This window comes from Rhinoraja longicauda, chromosome 29 (genome assembly GCF_053455715.1).
Source record: "Rhinoraja longicauda isolate Sanriku21f chromosome 29, sRhiLon1.1, whole genome shotgun sequence".
Classification (NCBI taxonomy): Eukaryota; Metazoa; Chordata; class Chondrichthyes; order Rajiformes; family Arhynchobatidae; genus Rhinoraja; species Rhinoraja longicauda.
This window is the reverse complement of record NC_135981.1, coordinates 15,649,996-15,674,537: the sequence shown is the minus strand read 5'-3', so window position 1 is coordinate 15,674,537 and position 24,542 is coordinate 15,649,996. Positions and strand designations below refer to the sequence as shown.

The window sequence follows — 24,542 nt, the reverse complement described above, 5'->3', positions numbered from 1 at the left end:
CATGACACTCTCTCAAAGTTAATTTACAAATCTAAGAAAAATACATGATTTAGTTATCTAATTAACTAGATGGTTCCATTCCTAAGACTGGGTGTGAAAAATAAAGGACAACAGGTTTACCAACAGTAGTTAGTGCACTTTAATAATCCTTTGTGTTTTGCTAGTCATGCAACTCTACATGTTGACAGTAATATGGCAGCATTTTCACAGACAATGTGGACCAAGTTTGAAAGGCATTTCTGAAATTCTGAATTATGTGTGGCAATGAACATCCTTGAAGGAACTTTAATTCTTTAATCCAGCTGTTCAAATTACAACAAATACATCAAAAGTTTAAATTTATGGAACTCGGGTCTTCATTTATTGTCTCGGATCATATACGAATGGAGAAACCGCATTTCAAATTCATCAACATTGTTTTAATTTTGTAAATTGTCATAATTCAGTAAACAGTGCAAACTCAAATTATGTGCACAGTAATGTTGCACTCTTTTTGCCATCTCATTGTCACGGATTTGTCCACAAGCAATGAGCAGTATAAAACAAACATTAAAATAACATATGCCAAAACATTTAAACAGTCAGTTCCTCAAAACATTAATTTGGACAAGATACATAGCAAGTTTAGTATTCTTCATTTACCAGTGATGGAACAGGGATGCAAACAAGTTCTTAAACGTTTCCCTTTTCTCTTTAAATCTCCTGAAGGTGTTGGCTACAGGAGAAATGCACAAACTGTGATGCATTTTTCTCAAGAGGCTAATATTTATGTTTGACATAGTGAATGGTAGCCATTCATGTATAAAGGACATTCTCCTGATCTTGACCCATCTCACCCACCAAGCAAATACTGGCCGGAGTTTACAGACTGAATCAGGAGCAGCAGTTCTAAGGCAGCATCTTCTGAGGTCAGGGATGCAGAATCCAGCTGCACACGTTCAGACAAATGCATATTGGAGACACAAGGAACTGGAGATGTTAGAATTTTGAATAAAACATAAAGTGCTGGAGGAACTCAGCATGTCAAGCAGAATCTGTGGAAGGAATTGACAGCAGACGTTTCGGGGTTGGGTTTGACTGATTGTAGTAAACTCGTGAGAAAGCTGGAAAAGATAGATAGGGATGGATCAAAGGTTGGCAAGTGAAAGGTGAATAATGGTGAGAGGGTTTACATCGGCAATAGGTGTAAGTGATAAAGGCTGGAGGTGAAAAGGAGACAAAGGGTGTCAGATATTGAGAGAAGAGGAGTGAAACGTTAAGCAGGAGGAGGGGATATGGGTGGAAGGGAACAGGGGGAGGGAAAAGAGGGAGGACAAAAGGGAAATAAAGGACTCTGATGTAAGATGAGTGGATGAACGAGGGAAAAGGAGCAGGGTGCCTGGGTGGGTGGGAGATAGTGGGAGAATGGGAATTAGGGAGGTGTGGCAATCCTCAATCTGTTACCTTCTTGACCTGCAAGGGCTAGCATTACAAAAAGGCCATGAACTCAATGACTGAATATGAATAATTTACTCACTGATTCACTGGGGCTCAAAATTCAATTAAAAATAATGTATTGATCTGATGCATATCTGGCACCATTCAGACTTGTACAACTCTTGTCGATTTGATGCTCAATTCTGTAGTGTCAGGTATAATTATATACACATACAGGGAGTGACAGATCAATAAGTTACAGTACAATTTATCATTTCAATGATCACTAAACACATTTACTATATATCAGCGTTGCTTAATACATGGGACAAGATGAAGTGACAATTATTTCACGATAATAAAATGAAAAATTGTTACAGCATACACATTTAGCATGTTAACCTTGTGGCCTTTGAAATATTAATATTATGGATAGCATCAGTTTCAATTAAAACGCCATTCACTGCAAAGAAAGATGTCCTTGCATCATACAATAAAAAACTCCATATGTCCAGTGACAGAAACTAAAGTAATAATACTCTCAAACAGAGAATATCTAAATATATTTGCACTATCACATTCAGTAATTGCATCAAGGTGACTGATCATGATACGCACTAAAGTTTCCTAGTTACTAGGTGTATCAACATTGTAACAGTAAAAATAAAGAATTCCTCTCATCTATCGCTTGAGTGAAATTATAAATTCTCAAGAAATTTACTTCCTCGCTGCCCAAATACCTCTTAGATTAACTGGATTTGATTCCACAAATGAACAAGATGCAACCTCAAGTACCAGAAGGTTTCTATAGTTGATTGGAACATATCAGACATGCCCAACATTTTTGGCCCATTCGAAGTACTGGATAGAAATTTGTGACATCGTATAAAAGGATAATTTGATATTGGTTGAATGCATACGCTATTTATTCTTGATAGCTACAGTTGGAGACAACCATAAGGGACAGTATACATTGGCTCAATCGTGTTTTAATATAGGTTTAGTTTGATCTGGTTAATTACCTTGACATTACACAAAAGCCACTGGATACCATAACACTAAATTACACTTCTGCGGTCAACTATTTCATGTTGTAGGGCTCTACATTGGGACAGAAGACCCAAAAAATCTAAGACATGTTTTTTCTCTGGGTTCACCTTGTCTACCACATGATTTTATACTTTTAATCAAAACAACACGCGTTACGTCTGACGCGCTGAAGATGGTATGGATTTTCATAAAGATTGGCTCAAAAAACAATAATCTACAATTTAACTGTGAATATGCCAAGATTATAATTTGACTTAAAGCAATGGACAAACATTTATTCTTTACGTAAAGAAATACGAGATTTTTTAAATGTAATTAAATAAGTAAGAGGCATAAAACAGGCCAGCCTTGTTTTCACTGAACTAAACAAAAGGTATTGTCCCAGGTGGCTAGGATACTGAGAGCAAAATGACAACGAGAAGTAATCTGAAAACATTGCACATATTTCCAAATTGTAGTAAGAAAGATGAGTTCTGTAAACCCATCAATTAAAACTAAATAAAGCAACATTTGTTGGGTCTCCATTGGGTGGTTTGGGTGAAGGAATGATATTCCACTAAATATTTTTCTCTTTAATTAAAACGGATCCGAGCTGAAATAACCAACTGCACACATGTGTTAGAGGGTGACTATTTTAGTGATGGAGGAATTTCACACAACCAAACGGACGTGCTGGCTGTTTCCATTGTGTACCACCTTACCCTCTATCCCACAAGAATTTAGATTTAAGTAAAATTAAATCTGGAACTAAACATAATTCTAGACTCTTTGACAATAACCATAAAACGAGTGGATTTTCATAGAACGCGACTTGGTTCACATATCATTCAGAGGAAGATTCTGCTTTCCCAGTCTAACTATGTGATTGCAGACCCACCCACGCGTTTGCCTCTTCAGCTCAGGGCTTACTTGGTGCTGGCAATGCCATGAATTAATTTTTTTTAAGTGAGAGAATAGTAGGTAGACTATTTCATTGGAAAAAATATTGAATACTTTTAATATAATAATTAATCTAAAACTTTTGAAATAGCTCTATTTGGTTTCGTTGGCTATGATACAAACCAAATACCAATCCCCATCTAGAATAGTTGTACTAAAAAAACACTTTCCTACTCTTGGCTGGGAAAACCTCCCAGAATCAGGTGCAAAAAGTGGCTAGCAGTTTTTTTTCTCCTCGGTTGAAGTGATTTTTTAGGCAGTAACACTCCACCAACATCTTGCGCACAAGGATATGAGGATGCCATTAGTTGTCTACAGACTATTCCACCATGGGGAATAGTGGCAAATCTGTGCTGGAACTGTACAAGACAGTGGGTAAACTAAAGCATGGACAAGATAGGCTGAATTGCCAACTGCACTACCACATATTTCTATTTTATGAACATTCACTCAATATACTTCCCAAACAGATACATGGATTGGAAAGGTTTAGAGGGGATATGGGCCAAACGCGTGCAAATGGGGCTAGCTTAGATGGGACATCTTAGTCAGCATGGATAAGTTAGGCCAAAGGGCATGTTTCTGTGCTGTGTGACTATCATTCCTTTTTAATTATGAAACATCCCGCTTTCCTGTAATTGAAGTACTTTGACAATGTTACACTCTTTTTGTTAGAAGTTTCAGTCTTAATGAACCGTAATGAAATGTTACCCAAAAGACTGTCCACAGACATTGTACAAAATAACCTTTTGACATGTTCTCATCATGTCTAATGGGAGACAGACAATGAGAGGTCTTATTTAAAGAACCGCACACTTAAATTTGGAGGCTATTCAAAGCATGGATGTCATATCCAAAATTAAGCAACTTTGACAACTGTCTCGGTTCAGTTCCATCTAAATTCAAATTATTGTTCAGCTTCAGTAATTCAGCTGTATTTGTTTTCATAAGATTATCAAATCTCCATGATATGCTCAATATTTCAAGTTCATTTACTCCTCTTAGAAGTGTTATACTATTACACAGAGTACTATAACATAATCAAGCAGGATGGGTGCAAAATTGGTTGACAGATTTTCTCACCAGATCTGAAGCACAGTATCTATGCACAGAGAAGGATGTGTTGGTACCATGCTGGAAGCCTTTAGTGAAAGGGCAGAAGCATCTTTTGAGTTAACTGAGCATCACTTGCAAGTGTTTGTCCTGGGGAGGGTAATAGGGGCTGTGAAGATGAGTGGTATTGGAGCCACAGTCAACGTATTGGTAGGCATTAACAGAGACTTGCTCCGAGTGTGACAAATACCAGGCTGTCACGGTTGCTCTGAAAGAGATAAAAAAGAACAAATGATAGAACGATAATTATTTTTATGCTGTCATTTTGATGAAAACCATAGTTGCATTCACGTCAGTGATCCATACATGACAGTTACAGTTCTGTTTACATATAGCACAGGAGCAGGCCCTTTGGCCCATAATGTCTGTGCCGAACATGATGCCAAGATGAACTAACCTCATCTGCCTACACATGATCCATGTCCTTCCATTCCCTGCACATCTATGTCCTTATTTAAAAGCTTCTTAAATGCCACTGTCATATCTACCTCCACTACCATCCCTGACAGCATGTCCCAGGCACCTGTTATACTCTGTGTCAAAAAGAACTTATCCGTTAAACTTTTCACCTACTTTCAGGTGGGTTTTGATGCTGATTTGTTATAAGAGATTTAATGTCTCCTCAAAGTGCAACAATACATGGAGATGTGAGAGACCATAAAAATGTGACTGGAAACATAAGGAATCTCTGGGCAAAAGGATATGGTCAAGTTGAAAATATGTCTCCTAACTGGATAGACAAGCGCATTTGTAATTATGTGTAAAAGACACTATTTGTACAAAGCAAGCCTAATTGCAATATGAAGGCTGCACCCACAAGTACACCATTGTATATTAAAACAAATTAAACGTTTAAAAAAAACAGAATTATCTAATTTACTTTGAACCCAAAACCAAACTATCTAGTTCAGTTTATACACAGAAAAGAAAAGGGCAGTCTGCAATAACATTATAATTCTTCAAGATAAGAGGGATCCACAAACACAAGTATGTGGATCAAGTAATTTTATTTCTCCATTCAGGTGAGGGTTGTACAAAATAATTTGCTGTGAATAAGAAAAAAATAAACTTGGTTAAAATGAAGTAATATACAATTAATTTAACTGGATATATTAATTCAGAATCTATGAAGAAGGGTCTAATATGGAACACTTACTGTATTGAGATCACAATATTGTGGACTTTGATTTCGGGCATTGTGCAATAATGGCTTAAAGACAAAATAAAAGAAAGACATTATAGATTATCTGACATATGTAACAAATTACACATTAACATAAATATATATAAAATCTTATTGTTTTAATTTACCTACTTTTCCCCCCAAATTGTTATTTCTGAAATGATATTAAGCAATAAGTTTAAGCCTTTACACTATCAAAGCAGACAATGTTTAAGAATGTCCAATATTTTATATACTGGAGGCTGTCAATATGTCACGAGGAGAAATGGTGGGGAAACTGGAAAATGTGATGGTATTTGGGAATGCCTAAAACATTATAGGTTTAAAGCAGGAATGAATTTTTTTTAGTTCCTTTCAGAAGCTTTTAAATATAAACCTTAAATGTATCATTTTGGTTCATTTGATAGCAATTACATACCAGTGCCAGGGTTTACAAGTCCTCTGCAAAACTGAACACATGGTTGGGGCATCAATTCAATGTAGTGGCAAAGAATTATTAGACACAGTGCTGTGTCTTTTAGATATAACCATGGCTCCATTCACATTTACATAACAATGGCTCCATTCACATTTACAATTTACAAGAAAAAGATCACGTCATCTCTTTTAAAAAGAACCCAGTTTCTCTTGGGTACCTGACCAATATTCAATCTTCACACAGACGTCTAACAAGTTCCCACTACTTTCCAACAAAAATTCTGAAAATATTGCACTGACTGTGAAGCAATGTGAGATTTCCTAAAGACGTGAAAAGAACTATTTAAATCAAAGTAATTCCTTTTATAGTTTAGTGCTATTTTAGTTTGTGACAAGCTCAGAGATATTATTGTTCACTTGAGCAGTCAAATAGAAAATGTTTCCCTTTAATCACTGCCATTTCATTTGTGTGGGTAGAAATTCCTATACACAACAGTCATAATACTTACTACATGCCTAGATCATCCAATGTAGCTGTCACAGCATAGAAAATCTGAAAAGAGTAAAGACATGATCAAATGACTTAGAGTACCCAGCCCATGCAAACAGAAATGGTACCTACTAATGTGTTAAACATGGATAAACACGACAGTGACTGATCAGAAGAAATGTGTAGTAAGGAACTGCAGATGTGACCGAACAGAGTTTAACATCTCATGTAAGCTGATCCAATTTAGTTAATGTTTAAATTACAGAGGAGGGAAAAATTGGAAATTTTGGGTGTTATGACAGTTAATTAGAGAAAGAATTTTGCTGCAATGATTCCATTTCTGTGTGCAAGGCTGTAATGTAACTGCAGTAATATGTTCAAAATGAATCATGCGCTAGACTCATATCAGTGACAAGTAATAATTAGTGATGTTTATTTGTGTGCAATTACTCATTTAAAAAAAAAATCAGGATTACAATAATTACAAAATATGGCTTACAATAATGATTTAGTTTTAAGTCCCTCTCATCTCTAGTACATGCCCTTGTATCTCAGGCTGGTAGATCACTTTAGAGAAAATAAACAATCTAAAATAGAGTACTGAAATATCAATAGTTTAATAAAAAATCCAATTTTAAAAGTGAACATATCTATGATGCACAATCCTATTTAATTTATTCGACATTCCTTCTGGCTCACTGAAAGAAGCAATGCAAGAAAACAGAAGCAGCAAACATCTACCTGACTGAACCCTTGCAGTTGAAGGCATGCAGATGGTTTCAAAATATTCTTTGATGGTTTACTGTAAAGCTAAGTAATGTCATGATCAGCCCTGCACTTGTGTAATGGTTCCTGGACTTTGTAGAAACTCTTTCAATTGGCTTTGTATACTGTATACACCTTAAAAATGATTCTGATGAATAAACATACATTATTGAACCATGCCGGAGTCCTACTGTGTTTCCAACACACTGGCTAAATAGAAACACAAATGGACACTGGTAACTCAATACATTGAATCAGGTTATCTGCAAATATTTTAGCACCAGGATCGCCATGATTGCCAAGCAATATTTGGTTACTAATCTTTTTAGGCAAGGTACAAAGCACAAGATTAATGCAGCAAATAAAGACTAATGAGCTGCTTAGTGATAAGTATACCACCTTCAAATGTTTATAGGACATTCCATGTGCTATTTTATTACCTGTTTAAAGCACAATTTCACACTGCAATTATAATAGCAAACGTCAATTTATTTCACACCAAAGGCAATGCTCATTACCTGGCCACCTCCCAAAGGCCTGAAGACTGTGGTGTTTTTGATGTTGACAGTTCCCAGAACCTCATTGAAAAACACAATCTGCACATTGAGGTCAGTAATGCTGATGCTGTAGAAGTTGTAGTTTGTTACGTTTAAAATGTTCTGCAAAAGAGGCAGGAAAAAAATGTGGTAGTGAAGAGTGTAAAATAATAAAAACTGTTAACCTTAATCTTACAACTCCTTCTCTTTTCAAAGGGCATTTTTACAATTTCTATAGCAATGAATGAAATAGAAATCTGGTACTAATTAGTGTCGAGTTGTGGCCAGTTCTGTATGGCACTTAATGGCCTCCTGGAAGCTTAATGGAGACTGTCTAAATCATTTCACAAGTCATCGTTACAACCAGGAACATCAGAAATGAGCATCTAATCCATTTTTCAGATTTCAATGTCCACGTGCTGCTTTCCTGTTTCTCTTTTCATTATCTAGCCAGATTCTGGGAAATGGACAAGTAGACAGTGGAAGCCATATTACAGAGTGTTCAATCCTTTCGTTATCAATTGAACATTACAGTTTAAATTAGGTTCAATTTCTGACAAACGTACCGTAATTTTAAGAATAACTCTATAATCCTTCTTGTCATCAATGACGTAAGCTGACTTAATACCAACGTGTTCAACATCAATGGAACGTGGGAAAAGGAAGAAGATCGCAAGCCCACTAATCAAAAGGCTGATCACCACAGCCACTGCCACATAGAGTTTCCTGAAAAGTAAATTAAAACCCAACATTGGAAGAGGTATTCTTTTGGTTTTTTTCTGTGAGTGAAATAATATTTTGGCAACAGTATTACATAGATACTGACGTTCGCTGTGGCTGTAGTCTCTGGTCACTATATGGTATTAGGGCAACCAACTCATTTTCCTGGCCTGAAAATGCAGAAAAAGAAAACAAAACTTCAAAATACAGTCAATCAGATCTCACTGCATTTTATCTCATTCATTTATGGAGTGGGGGTGAAAGGGGAGATTTGCTGGTAATGTCAGAATTTATTACGCATTCTTAGGGGGGGACTAATGGTGATAAGCCAACTTCTTGAACTGCTACCCGAACTTGCTATTGGGAAGGGACTTTCAGGATTTAAACCCAATGATGATGAAAGAATAACAATATATTTCTAGGTCAGGATCACTTAACTCAGGGGAAAGCCTTCAGATACCGTGTTATCATGCACATGTTACCCTTCGTCTTCTTCTTCTTCTTGAGTTACATTATAAACAATAATTCCCTGAATGTTCACACACTTAGATCAGCCATGATTGAATGGCACAGCAAACTTGATTGGCCGAACGGCCTAATTATGCTTCTAGAATTTATGAACTTTTGAACACTCAGGACTTTGTGGTTCTAAACTGACTGTTCTTCTGCATTATTGGTTACCCCAACACACTTACAATTTTAAAGATGTTACACGATATTATAATAGATTTTCCTGTGAACCGAATAAGTTTAAAGGGAGTCGGAAGGAACTGCAGATTTTATTCATGGAATTTGGAAGGATGAGAAGGGATCCTATAGAAACATAAAATTCTTAAAGGATTGGACAGGCTAGATGCAGGGGAAATGTTCCCGATGTTGGGGGTGTCCAGAACCAGGGGTCACAGTTTAAGAATAGAGGGTAGGACATTTAGCACTGAGATGAGGAAAAACTTTTCCACCCAGAGTTGTGAATCTGTGGAATTCTCTGCCACAGAAGGCAGTGGAGGTCAATTCACTGGATGTTTTCACGAGAGAGTTAGATTTAGCTCTTAAGGCTAAAGGAATCAAGGGATATGGGGAAAAAGCAGGAATGGGGTACTGATTTTAGATGATCAGTCATGATCATATTGAATGGCGGTGCTGGCTGGAAGGGCTGAATGGCCTACTCCTGCACCTATTTTTCTATGTTTCTATGCAGATGCTGGTTTACACCAAAGATGGACACAAAATGCTGGAGTAACTCAGCGGGACAGCAGCATCTCTGGAGAGAAGGAATAGGTGATGTTTTGGGTCAAGACCCTTCTTCAGACTGGTTTTGCTGAAAACTTACAAATTGTTTTTGAATCAGAATTCAAACCAACATTATGCCTTTAAAACATCTCTTGCTGGACAGTTTTATTCATTTTTTTTCAAATTTTCTATTACATTTGCTTTAACACTGAAAACAAAGTCAGAATTAAACTGATCGGTTTTGATCTTCAATTATTCTATATTTTTGGGTCTGCATTCAATGAGGGCTCTGCCCCATTTACAGTTATCATTAAAGATACGTAGTCAGGTTATATTATCAGAACTGTGCAGACTTAATAAATATAATAAAATGAAGAAGTGGTGTCTATGTAAAACAATATTTTGCAGGTTTAATTTTGCAATGCAATTACACTGTCCTCATTATCCCTGAGGAACAGGGGCATAGACTTCCCACTGATAACAAAAAACGAGGAATTTCACCTTTGTGTCCTAACCTGCAAATAAACATGATATGTCTGGTACTGTTCTAAAACAATTGGCATGTTTTGCTAAACATTTAAAATCATTTAAAAACCTCAAGTTAGCTAACTAATTACTTTCATTAAAATTTCCAAGCAATGTTTGGTTTTGAAATGATAAAGTGCAGCTGCAGAAACCAAGATATCTCTCTGTTAGAGCCACACACAGCAGGAGACACTTGACACAATGGTATGTAACCTGATCACTATATTAACAATTATTGATACTACAACACACACATGTACATCATTTAAAAAAATGTTATGTAACATTTATTTATGTTAAAGTTTGAGATATGACCTGGAGTCAACCTCAAAAGGCAGTTACAATATTACTAGATAAGATGGAGTAAGTGTATTTCCAATCTACATCACAAAGGTAAACAGCATTTATTGTTTTCCCAAAGTATCACAACTCGAGGTACTTTATACAAAGTGTTACATTTGAGCAGCTTCCTACAGAAACTGATTAAAAAATGAACAATGGATAATTGGATGGAGCCCAATTCATAAAAAAGCAAAGCACAATATTTGGCAACACCGAGTCACACAACTGGCAGCTTAAAAATAGCATCAACTAAGAGCAGAAATATTGTTAGCCAGTGTAAAATGGTAAGAGCTAGGGAAATAGAATCACTAAATTACTGAATAATTTGCCAGATTAGGAAGTTGGCATTATCAGTATTTTAGTATGCACTGTCTCAGGTCTTCCCAATTTGAAGAAAAATCTTTCACAATATCTCATTACTGCACAAAGTACTTAGAGTCATCTTTGTTTTGTTATATTGACAAATCAATTTCCTTCTTCATCATGTTGGTGGCAGCAAGATACTTGCAAGCAAAATAGTGGGTGAAGCAGATTTCACCAGCCTAGCATCAAAATTGTGTGAGAACCACATACCTCTTGGTATTCTTCCAGTCCCTTGGCATGTGGGACATGTGATGTTTTCCCGTCCCACAAACTCTACATAAGGAACATGAGAATTGGGATCTCCATTATTGCCCTGTACTTCATCTGTATTTTCCAGTGTTTTTCTGTCGGTTTCTGCCACGATGGATTCTGTATCTTCTTTCTTGCTTTGTCTTGAGAAAGTTGGTAAATGAGAGAACGATTTACCCATGGTGTGTTGTATTTTCCCTGCAACATGAATTCAGAACAAAGAATTATACTCTAATGATGGAGATGAGATTTACCTTTAATTATTGTAATAGCTGTGCAACATTATGAAGCGAAGTTCCAACCGCGCGCGGGGCCTGTGGAATTTAACATCGTGAAGCCCGCAGTCTCAGGTAAGAAGAGGCCGACTCGGGAGCTCCATGCCACGGAGAGAGTTTCAACCGCCCCAACATGGGAGTTTCAATCATCCCACTTGGGCTTCGATTGTCAGCTGTGGGGGCTTAGATCGCCCCGACTGCGGATGGTTTGACTGCCCCTACCACGGGAGAACAAGGGGAAGAAGTTGAACTTTATTGCCTTCCATCACTGTGAGGTATGTGGACTCCACTGTGCTGGATGTTTATGTTAACTTTTATGTGGTTGTGTGTCTTGTTGCTTTTCACTTAGTTTGGCAATATGGTAACTCAAATTTCACTGTACCTTAATTGGTACATGTGACCATAAATTGATCTTGAAACCTAGAATCAGTATCACAGGGAGATCTACCAGCGACACAGGAAGGTGTGTAACGAGAGGATGCAAGTTCCTATAATGAATCCAAGATCAATTTATTGGTCTAATACTGCGCTTTGAATTCCTGCCTCCATTTAATCTGCACATATTTAATAAATTAGGTGCTGGCCAGAGGAGTCTGAATATACAAAGAGAAGGGTCTGAAGAAGGGTCTCGACCCGAAACGTCACCCATGCCTTCTCTCCCGAAATGCTGCCTGACCTGCTGAGTTACTCCAGCATTTTGTGAATAAATCGATTTGTTCCAGCATCTGCAGTTATTTTCTTATACAAAGAGAAAACTTGAGGGATTACATCTGACTTTTCCTTGCAATATCATCCCTTTATTTAGCTTGGATTCTGATCTGAAGCTTTAATTTGCAGTAGTCAGTTAGTTACTACTTTTAATCAAACTGATAACAAAATATTGTGCCTCGGGTTATGAAGGGGGAATGAACGACGCAACCAGTCTTTCCAACCAATTTTATCTCAGAAGTGTTAAGAGGCAGCACTTTGGCTCAGAGTTAAATATTTCGCACTGAAAACAACTGAAGGGAAGAAACTACTCTCAACTCAACAAGCTACAATGGAGATAACACAACTTCCAAGATGCATGCCTAAGGCATGAAAATCTAGAAGTCATGGTCCAAGTTATCCTGCTCAACACAAGTTATGCTGCAATGCATTGCATTGAAATGCATCAAGAGTGTGACTCAACCATTCCAAATAAGTCAGTCAACATGGCAGAAGCGATTAGGGTTGATGGATTCAGCTGTAATTGAAGTTTCATCGCTTGATCAATTCCAATTTCTATCACACATTCATTTAATTTCATAATTTGGACTTCCATTCCTTTACTTTCCGAGATCTTTTAAAAAAACTTAATATTTCTTGTTTCTTAATTCCTGCTCTTAGCTAGATCTTCCTTTCCTCGTCTTTATTCCACTATGCATGATTTAATTCTTATTATATTTTCTGGTTTTGACAGATCTCTTGCAAAGTTTGCAGCAGTGAATTAAACACCAAATGACACCAAATCTACACCATTTTTGAAAGGGATCTGCTGCAGTGAAGCTAAAGGTTACAACCAAGGCTAAAGAACTCACAATTTGCTAATTATGGATGTACTAACACGAGGTGATGAGTCAAACCAACCCAAAGGGAAATTTCTCCAACTTATGCTGGTGGCTATGTTATATACAAGCAATCAGTACTGAAAAGGGGAATTAAACCCAAAGCACACACTTTACAAAAAAACAAAAGGAACAATAGCAAAAGATGTTCAGACTATAATCTTACAGATTTGTAGGTAGCAGGGTTCTTGGTTTTGCAAGTTTCATTATGTATGAACTGTCATAAGTTATCAGAGGACATAAGACTTCCGTAGTGCAACAGGATGGAATGTGGTTCAGCACTTCACTCCACTGAACAACAAAATCACATGTGGACAAACTACATTCTGCCAAGTTCTCAATCTCATTCGTTTCCACCTGCCAGACAAACACGCAGACAATTTCAACTGACAATATCAAGACATGAGCTATACTGCTGACAACTGAGTATAGCATGAATGAGTAAGAAGGAACTGCATATGCTCATTTAAACCAAAGTTAGACACAAAAAGCTGGAGTAACTCAGCAGGACAGGCAGCATCTCTGGAGAGAAGGAATGGGTGGCGTTTCGGGTCGAGAGCAGAATTATATAAGTTTCACATGTAATCTCAAAGAGCAACATGCCTATTACTCTGGATTCTGGCACACTCAGACAAACCCAGATCTCTTAGTTGAAAGGAGATTAATATTTTATACCAAAACATGGGACTAAGCAAGCAGCAGCACGTGACTTAAAAGCTACAAACTCTTTGATGAGCACAATGAGCTCTGGGAAATAGATCCTGAAGTTAACTTCTGGAAGAGGATCATTCACTTGAAGAATTCAAACATGTTTCCGTCACATCCATGTTTTAAAACTCATTGAAACTTAACAAGCAGTTATCAACAGAATGAATGACACTTATCATGCAAAGATATAAACTCCTGAAAATTACTCCAAAATGGATAGCATTTTGCCCCTTGGCTTCCACAACGACCAGTTTTCATTCCAGTTTGGTAGATTTTGAGATGACCAATGAGGTCAGTGTGGAAAATTCAGAATCTTCCACAGACAGAGGAAATGCCAGACATACTGGGTGGGTGGCAGGTTAATGTGTGGTGCACACTTTCTGTAATTAAATAAGGGTTTCTGTGTGTTCCTAATTCACCAAGACAATAGTCTCGATATTATCCCAAATCCTCCTCCTCCACTTTGAGCAGTACTGGGCCAGAGAAACAGTGGAGATGCTGCATTTTTTCCACATGGTGGCTTTGAACACATCTATGAATCTTTATCTCCATGTGCCAGGTAATCTCTTTCTCTGACCGGGTTGCATGCCACTTTATGGGTAGTACCACGTGACCAATGCTCTCGACCCATTTTTAAATTGTAAGCATTGAGCATGCATTCTTGGGTTCTGTGCTTTTTTGCTTAATAAAACACTATATTAATTTAACCTGTCTGCCATTTTTCAGTATCTTGTTTTGGGAGTTTGACATCAGGCAAATGAACAACATGGCCTGAACAAAGGAGACAACTCAATGTAACCAAGGCCCCTATGTAAGGGATGTGGGCCTGGGAGATGGCACGTGCGTTGGTTCACACATTATTTGAATGAATCATGAACATTGTGACAAACCCCATCAGTCCATATCCTGTACAAAGAAGTCGCGGTGCTACTTACAGAGATGCGGCTGTTAAAATACTAAAACACATCAAACTACCCTGCAAAACAGCTTAGCTACACAGAACAAAAGACAGTTTTGATTCCAGTCTGTGCTGAATTAACTGAACTCAGCTAACAATCGGTGGGGAGAAACATCATTCTCACACTAAAAACACAAACAAAATATAAAGAGAAAATGTGAAAATAAAAATCCTTAATTTACAAATTGGTGCTTTTGAAGTTATTTTAAAATGTCATACAAAAACTAGTGAACCTTCAAGTTTTTGCATTTTCTAAATTTAGGATATAATCCTTTATTCTTTTGCCTACCCCTCTTTATCTTCCAAACATCACTTCTTAATGCAATACCAGAAACTTGATTCCTGCGTATTCTCAGCAACAAGTTCTAAATATTGACACTTCAAGGAATACCAGAAAATTCTACTACAAAAATGGTAAGACCTTGTTCTCACTTCTAAAGCACTATTCTAGTGATGCACCATTTTAAATGCTCTCATTGTCAGTGGTGCTTCACAGGCTTCACAGTTTCAGTCTTTAATTTCCAGTTCACTGATAGCCATAAATGCAAACATCAGACAGTGCATCCACAATACACCAATCACTGAAAATTCCATGTTCCACAATGGAAACATACACAGTAATTGAAAATCAAAAGATCAATGGCCCTGTACACCTCTCTATCAAATCGTCTGCATACCCCCTATGATCTGGGGCTAAATTATGAAGAATAAAAGTTTGTGCAAGAATTGGGGCGGCATGGTGGCGCAGCGGTAGAGTTGTTGCCTTGCAGCGCAAGAAACCTGGGCTTGATCCCGACAATGGGTGTTTGTCTGTATGGAGTTTGTACAATCTCCCCGCAACCTGCGCGGGTTTTCTCCAGTTTACTCTCATACTCCAAACATGTACAGGTTTGTCAGTTAATTGGCTTGGTATAATTGTAAATTGTCCCTAGTGCGTGTAGGATAGTGTAAGTGTGCGGGGTTGCTGGTTGGCGAGGACTTTGGTTGGTGAAGGCCTCGTTTCCATGCTGTATCTCCAAACTAAACTGAATTCGATTGATTGTCACGATTTGTATACATTTGGTTAACAAGGAAACTAGTGGATATACACAAAATGTTGGAGTAACTCAGCGGGACAGGCAGCATATCTGGATAGAAGGCATGGGTGACATTTCGGGTGGAGACCCTTCTTCAGTCTGAAGAAGGGTCTCCACCCGAAATGTCACCCATGCCTTCAGTCTGAAGAAGGGTCTCGATCCGAAATGTCATCCATTCCTTCTGTCTAGAGATGCTGCCTGTCCCACTGAGTTACTCCAGCATTTTGTGTCTATCTTTGGTGTAAACCTGCATCTGCATGAAAACTAGTGGATGTATATATATCATTAAGTCTCGTTATATTGTAATATTTATTGCAGCCTCTTACATCATTAATCTTTTTAGCTCAAAGGAAGTTGGACACCAAACAAATGCCATCAGTCAATTTTTTTCCCCCAGCATTTACTAACTTTACGACATAATCCTTTTATTCTTTTGCCTACACCATTTCATCTTTCAAATGTTACTTCTTAACGTAACACTAAAAACCTGATTTCCCACATATTTCAAATTAGCTTAGGATGTACACATTATACATTAGGAATAAATTAGAAAAAAAAGACCAAAATCTAATTTTGTTTTGAGTTCTGATGCTGAAGTGCCATTTGTGCCTGACGATTAATGGGCTAATTTTCGGTTAGCTACTTTCAAACTGTGTCAAGATGACTCGGTTGTTTTGTTATCTGCACCCAAGTGCAATATCTTCTCTTGATTAGAGATTTCAAATCACAGAAGTACACATCAGAAAACAAAATAATTATTTCTAATAATCAAAAACTGAGCGAAAACTTATAAAGTAAAAAGATATATTTTTAATTACCAAAATTCCATACACCAGGAATAATATGAAAATTACATCACAGTCATGTGCTTCTCAGTCAGTCTGCAGTTATAACAGTGCTTGATGTTAAAGATGAGGAAGAGTGGGTAGGAGTACATTTGGTTCGAGAACTATCTGCCCATAATCATGTGGAGGGGATTAATACACATACTTGTGCACAAAAAGATCAGTGAGAACTGTGGGTGGAATCAAAAGAATAGCAAATATTAAAAGACTCATTTCTCCTAAATTTGCAATTCTAGAATGTCTCTCTCTGCTTTCCAGCCATTCTTTCTCCACTGCTTCTATTTTGTTGTCATCTTCCCCTATTTTCCTCTCAGTTTGCCCAATGCCTATATAATCTTTGTGCTTTGGTAAATTTTCATTTCAATCTGTTTCTCTCCGGAACTGCCTTCAGGCAAACACAAAATGCAAAGGCCGTGCTTCTTTTATTCGTTCCATGTTGCAGATTAAATTGAAATAGAGTTCTTATGGTAGGCACCTACATTTTCAAAAATAAACCTCTATGGAGCTATTCTGCCTTTTTTCAGTACACAGTTTTTGTGTGACTCTGAAGTATCAATTTATAAAAGTGTTCTTAAGTGAAGGAGCTTACTGTGAGACAATTTGATTCCTCATTTTAATGAGTTAATAGACAGAATGGTGCAAGATGCTTGAGCCTGGAATGGTCATCCATGTGTCTATCCATGTGATTGGCCATGAAATTGCACAAACCTATGTCTCATAAGAGATATTGGTGTCTGCCACATATAGCAATAGCAAGAAATTAATTAGATGTGTTGCAAATGTATTTTTCCTCAAATTATTCTCACCTCCGCCTTTTGATTTTTCACTTCGGCATCTGAGATTTTAATCATCTCAGCTTTCAAGCTATAGTACTAATGGCGAAAAAAATTAATAATGTGAACACTAATATTCTGTATTAGTCAGAAACAAGTCATAAGGTGAGAATCTCAAGACATTCGTCAGTATATCAGGAGTAAAAGTGTAGCCAGGAAAAGAGAAGGTTCCCAAAGGGGTAATCTATGTGTGAATCCAGGGAACATGGGCAGTCCTAAATGAATACTTCTCACCTGTATTCACCAAGAAGCACATGATAGATAGTGAGTTTGAAGAGGGTACACTGATGGTCCAGAGTACATCAGTATTAAGAAGCAAGAGATGTTAGATATCAAGGAACACACGAGAATTGATAAATCCCAAGGGCAGGATGCAATATATTCCAGTTTGCTATGGGAAGCAAGATAGGCTATAGCTGGGGAGGGAAGGAATGTGAAGAGCGGACATCATCAGAACGAAAAGGCTTGCGAATGGGGAGTGGAGAGGTCACATCTACCTCTGCAGAAGAGTGATGGGTTGATACATACAATACATTTGCTCCTGAAGTAGAATAATCTGGTGTGCATTGCATCTCTCAGCTCATACAGGATAGCAATCTGCCTTTGTGTAGCATCCCTATGCTCCTGGAAAAGTAGAAACTGCTCACGTGTTGTATTCCTGTGTGCACGGTGGGCAGTAATCTGCATACAAATGACATTTCATTGCTCAATAAAGTCAGCAGTTTGCTCATGAGTAGCATCTCTCTGCTCAACAGAAATATCAAACTGCTCCCTGCTGCCAAATTGTTTCTCCTGAAGAGTTTCAAGCTGGTCTTGCATGTATGACTGTGCCTCATCCACCATACGAGTATCTGAAGTGATGTATCAAGTGTAATATACACTTTAGTCATCAAAATCACGCTACACCTCACTCATCCCTCATTCATTTTATACGGATAAAAAGAATCAGGGGGTCCCTCTTCATACCTTACAAACAGAAGATTGTTGCATATAAGTTACACACCGAGACACATGTGGTAACTAACAGTCAGTTCAGTTCAGCAAAGAAAGAGTTAATGAAGATCCCAGCAGTATGCTTTCGTGTGGTTCCTCCGCCAAGGAGAGGATTACTTTCTCAGGTTGATGAGCTGCTAACTCAAGTGTCCTCCTGCTGCGTGAGTGACTTCTCAGTCGTTCCTCAGTATATATCTGAATGATGTGAAGGACAATGATTGACCTTTTTATATCTTATCTTTTGGGCCCTGACCTCTGAGGGGATGGAGGGGGTAGATTGTCAATGGTGGGTGTGGTTAGGAACTGGTGTTTGAGAGGGCGAGAGGAATAATGGTCTGACAATGAGTCTGAATGAATGCCCACAGGACACTAATTTTTTGGTGCTATGCAACTCGTTTTATTGTGTTGATTCTGAAGTTTTCCGCAGTTCTGCTCAATTGTGCAAAAACCTGAACTTCTGCAGAATATTTGATTCACCTCCTACCAGGTCTGTACATTGGCAGGTTTCCTGACCCACTTCCTCCTTCGCTTCCTGCCCAGACACAGAACTTCCCTGCTGGCATGTATCACATTTACAAACATGCCTCCGTCTCTGCTGCATTCATCCGGGATCTCTTTTCCTTTCCCTCCTCCAAGGCAGCCATAATGTGTGTTGTTGTGTGATTTCAGGGACTATGCCTTTAAGGGTCTGACTATGACACAGCAAAGTGTCAGAAACGATGCAAACTTTGACATCTTTTTGGATGTAATGTATGATCCCTTGTTTATGACTCACCAACTAGTGAGAATATATTAACATCACTGTCAAACCCCTTTAGGATCATATACAGTCGAATAGGTTTATCAGTCATTCTTCTGAACTCTAAGGAATACAGTCTAGCCACCCCTGATAGGATAATCCTTTCACCCCAGGAATTAGCATGGTAGATTCCTTTGGGCTGCCTCTAATACTCTCATAATACTTTAGGCAAGTGATTCAAAACTGTGCACAATATTATTTTGTGCAGTTAATACCTAAAGATACCTAGTTACAGCAAGGCAATATTCATTGAAGCAGTTAATCCTTCATACGGCAGTGAAAAAATTAAAATAATGCATAATTAAATAATAAAAATTGAGCAAGCAATGTTCTACCTGCAAAATAAATAAATAAATAAATAAAATAAATCTTTGGGTTCAGTTGCTTTACCAGTCAAAGCTCAGACATTTGTACGTTTATCTTCTTCCATTTTTTTGAGGCGTATAAACAGAAGAGATTTTTAATGTTAGACTGCTTCTCAGGCTCATTGATCATGTGTTTATTATCTCACAACCTGACTTTTCAAATGCTGCATTTGCTCACATCCACCTCAACATATGGGGCAACACCCTCCATGTAACAGTGTATGTTTTCAATCTCCTGGTCAATACCTCTGTAGTCTGGGTACATCCTTCAACACGTTAATTACTTTCAAAATTCTTACCCTCATTCTTAACTGGAATGCTCACCTGCCCCCCCCCCCCCCCCCCCCCCCACATCCTCATTAAATGTTCATTTGCCTTGGTCTTCTTGTGTTTATCCTATGTTTCTCCAGTTTAACTTCTATTTACCCCTATTCTTTTTATCTATTTTGTCAAGCAAATTGAGTAGGTCCCTCAAAGCCCCCTCCCAAAATCCATTAGCCTTACCTTTTCTCCTTTAACGCTTAACCATGCAATCCCAACCTCTAAAACCTGCAACTGGATCTTTGACTTCCTCATTAGCAGACATCAGTCAGCGTGGATCGGTAACATCTCCGTTTTGACCAAATCATGGGTAGTAATGTGTCAACATACAGGAGGGAAACAGAACACCTGGTGGAGTGGTGCTGCAACAACACCCTCTTCCTCAATATCAACAAATCCAGGGAACTAATCATTGATGGTGGAATGGGAAATCTAGACGACCACGTGCCAGTTTCCACAGATGGGACTGTCCCTTCTGTAATCTGGTACATTTTACAACATTGATAAATCAATTAAAAAAAATCATAAGCCTGATTCTTAATAAGAATGCTTATCTCCCCCAATCTTCTAACAAACTTCTACCGATACACTTTAGAAAGTATTCTGTCCGGTACAGCAATTCCAGTGCACCGAATGCAAGAGCTGCAGAGAGTGATGGACTCAGTTCAGTCCTTCATAGGCACAGCCTGTCCCACCATCGAAACCATCTACATGAAGCGCTGCCTAAAGCCAGCAGCATCTGTCATTAAGGATCCCCAACATCCAAGCCATGTCCCCTTCTCACTGACGCTGCTGGGTAGGCGAGACAGCTGCGTGAAGTCCCCCACACCCCAAGGTCAGGAACAATTATCTCAGTACACGTGACAATAAAGAAACCAATACTTCAGGTTTTGAACTAATCTAATTCAATTCTAATCTGACCTCAGTCACACTGTGGGCTACATGTGCTAATTGTATTTTGCACCAAAGTCTTGTTTTTGCATACATTTTTCTTTTCATTGTCTAACTGATATATAATGGATAATTTATCTTTTGTGTGCTATCCTAGTCTATGTGGCTGATAGTGCTGTAAGCAAGATCTTTTTATACCTGTAATTAACTCTACTTGTGCATTTGACAAGAAACTTGACTTGGGAACACCATTTAAATACAACCTGATGAGACAGATACAATTAACAAGCTGCGCGATATAGAACATACTATTGACAAAACCAAAGTCTGTGTTTGTTCTTGTGCTCCACACAAGCACCACCTACCATTCTTCATTTAACATTCCATCCAAACGTTTCCCTTTGATAAGTATCTGGATCTCCCTAATGCATCCATGCTGGTCATTTCAGCAAGTTCTGCATGATAAGCTTTCCCGGCATTAAGGATTTCCAACCTGGTTGTTTGTTTGATTTTGTGGCTGGGCAGTGATTTATGACCATCTTATAACTATGACTAAAAGGAGTCAGAAGAAGAGTCTTGACCCGAAACGTCACCCATTCCTTCTCTCCAGAGATGCTGCCTGTCCTACTGAGTAACCCCAGCATTTTGGGTCTACCGTCGATTTATAACTCCTTGTTCAGTTCTCCAAAATACAAAAAAAATATTTACTTTCTGTCTTCAATCCTATTGTAATCTTACAGCCTCCATCAGTTATTATTGCATTAAAGGACATTACACTCGCAGGAAAATTTGGATAATGTGCAAAAAGCAAAAGGGAAACCAAAACAAGGAACATATATGATGGCCAAGAATCGGTACAAACTGGCTTTGTCGGAGGACAGAATGCTGTGTGGTAATATGAAAGGCTTTTAATGGTGGTGTGGAGAACGAGTAATGGAGAGAAGACACAGGGAACTGCAGATATGGAATGATGAACAAAAACACCAAGTGCTGGAGGAACTCGGCAGGTTGGGCAGCTCTGTGGAGAGAATGGACAGACGACGTTTTGGGACGGGACCCTTCTTCAGACTCCAGGGGGGCGAGGGTTTCAACGACGCCACGGAATGAAGCAGGGTGACTACTATTTTTTTCCGGGGGGGGGGGGTGATAATGTGTGTTAGAAGAATGAATGATGTGCAACATGACAATTGTATCGGTGGACAGATAACAAAACATATACCCAGCCACTCAAAAGTCAAATGGGGAAGTGATAGTGGAGGTGGAACAGCTGGTGGAGATGTTTGTTGCTATCAATAGAGCAATGTTGTGGGCAGAAAGACAGGGTGTCAATAACCAGTCAGAAAGACAGGGTGTCAATAACCAGTCAGAAAGACAGGGTGTCAATAACATTGATCGGGTCAGACTGTCTGAGGGGTGCAGCGCACGGAGCCGGGGCCATGGAAGAGGCGACAGGACCGTCCATGGAGCTGTGGCTGGGCAGTGATGCTGAGCTCGGGGTCTCCGGCAGCGGCTGGTCGGCCTGGCCTCAGCCCCCGGCCCCCGGTGGAGGAGCCGACCCCGGGTCACGCAGTAAATAAACAAGGCGGCTCCTCTCACCCCCGGCCCAGCCAGGGGCAGGGTTGCCGGTGACGGAGGGCATTCGGTCGGTCAGCGACACCATCTGCTGCGTGACTCGGCCGTGGGGGTGAGGTGCGTCCCTGCGCCGGGGGGTGAGGTACTCGCGGCCGGGGGGGGGGGGGTGAGGTACTCACGGCCGGGGGGGGGTGTGAGGTGGGTCGCTGCACCGGGGGGTGAGGTACTCACGGCCGGGGGGTGAGGTACTCACAGCCGGGGGGGGGGGTGAGGTGGGTCCCTGCGCCGGGATCTCAGGTACTCACGGCCGGGGTCTCTCGTCCGCTTCTCGCTCCGCTTCTCGCTCCCTCTGAGGTTGCCGCTCAGTGGCGACACCGGCGGAGGGGAGGGTCCGTGGCAGCCTCGCCGCCTCCCGCTGACGCGACATCCAGTCTCCCCTTCACCCCAGCGCCCAGTGTCCCCTCCACCCCAGCGCCCAGAGTGTCTCCCCTCCACCCCAGCGCCCAGAGTGTCTCCCCTCCACCCCAGCACCCAGAGTGTCTCCCCTCCACCCCAGCGCCCAGTGTCTCCCCTCCACCCCAGCGCCCAGAGTGTCTCCCCTCCACCCAGTGTCTCCCCTTCACCCCTGCGCCCAGAGTCCCCACTCCACCCCAGCGCCCAGTCTCCCCTCCACCCCAGCACCGAGTCAACCCCCCCCCCCCCCCAGAATCAAGTGTGGGAAGGGACTGCAGATGATGGTTTACACCGAAGATAGGCACAAAATAACTCAGCGGGGCAGGCAGCATCTCTGGAGAAAAGGAAGGGGCGACGTTTCGGATCGAGACCCTTCAGAATTGTTATTTGTACCCACAACGTAGCCACGGAATTCTTTAGATAGACACAAAATGTGACCCGAATCATCGCCTCCATGTCCACCAGAAAATACATTACTTCCAGCAACCAAAAATAAACAAGAGATCTCATTCCCGGTCAGCAATATTCAGTACACTAACATTGCTGCGCATATCCCTCGATCTGCACTATTGGCTAGCAGCTAAAGAAGGGACGATGGACCTGGGTCCCTCGACTCCACGTGTGACAAAAATACAAGTAGGCAATTGCCATAAATTAACAGCAGCTCCACGTCAAACGTAGAGAATGCTTAGGTGTGTAAATGTTTGTTATTATTTGTTCATGTGCTTGTGTAGGGAGTAAAAAGGAGATTGAAATACATAGGTTTAAATGTCAAAATTAGCTTTGTTGTAATCTTGAAACTAATTGATCAAAATAATAATTCCAAAGTCTAGCTTGAGCTTCCACTAATGAAGGCAATAAATTACTTAAAGGAGTTGACAAAGCCTCATTGAAATTTCTACGATGCTTCAAAAACGAATGGATGCTTTCTCATAAATGCTCCGTATCATCACCACGTGGCCAGAGGTTTACTCTGCATCCAAACACAGAAGTCACACGGCGTCACGTTGACCTAGATTTTGGAAATTAAATCGCGATGGAAATCCTGAAAGGTTGGCTTTACGGCTTTGCGAAGGGACGATCATGTAGCATTGCTAACATTAACCAATTCGCAACATATGATAATCAGTCAAATAGGTTGTACCCCCAAATTAGAACTATTGGAGTTAATTATTTTGCAAACATCTGTTTGAAATACTCAAATGTACCTTAAATATTTAAACGCAGATAGCTCATGATCTAAACTAACATTCCTTTTGAGATTAACAAAGCTATTTTTAGTTTAAACATAGTTTCCAATCTTTAAAAATCTCCACGCCACTGAAGGGATCTAGAGATAGCCAATTACTCATTACAAATATACTATTGAATCCACAATATGCAACACGTTTTCAGTTCAAATTGTTGTTTTCAGAGTATAATCCATATATTCAACTTTACTATAAAACAAGAGAATTGTTCCATCACCCAAAACAGAATACAATTCAGATGCCCATGAACAAAGTCTGGTTTGCAAAACTGTCCCTTAA

The 24,542-nt window shown here is 39.4% G+C and overlaps 1 protein-coding gene across 1 annotated transcript; it reads right to left on the bottom strand.

Moving 5' to 3' along the window:
• Positions 1–124: 124 nt before the first annotated feature.
• tmem106a (transmembrane protein 106A) lies at positions 125–22,973 on the bottom strand. The gene is made up of 8 exons (XM_078424360.1): positions 22,866–22,973; positions 11,300–11,536; positions 8,736–8,799; positions 8,476–8,635; positions 7,892–8,032; positions 6,628–6,671; positions 5,675–5,728; positions 125–4,726 (listed from the first exon to the last, which is right to left on the bottom strand). Exons 2-8 carry the CDS (start codon positions 11,517–11,519, stop codon positions 4,579–4,581), a joined length of 831 nt encoding a protein of 276 aa, XP_078280486.1. The 5' UTR covers positions 11,520–11,536; positions 22,866–22,973; the 3' UTR covers positions 125–4,578.
• Between the last annotated feature and the right edge of the window lie 1,569 nt (positions 22,974–24,542).

Excerpts from the sequence above, each read along its gene's own strand:
- tmem106a (XM_078424360.1), bottom strand. The coding sequence starts at position 11,519 with ATGGGTAAATCGTTCTCTCATTTACCAACTTTCTCAAGACAAAGCAAG. Across the intron at positions 8,636-8,735 it reads AGACTACAGCCACAGCGAAC|GAAACTCTATGTGGCAGTGG; the intron begins GTCAGTATCTAT and ends TTTACTTTTCAG. Across the intron at positions 8,033-8,475 it reads GAGTTATTCTTAAAATTACG|AACATTTTAAACGTAACAAA; the intron begins GTACGTTTGTCA and ends CCTCTTTTGCAG.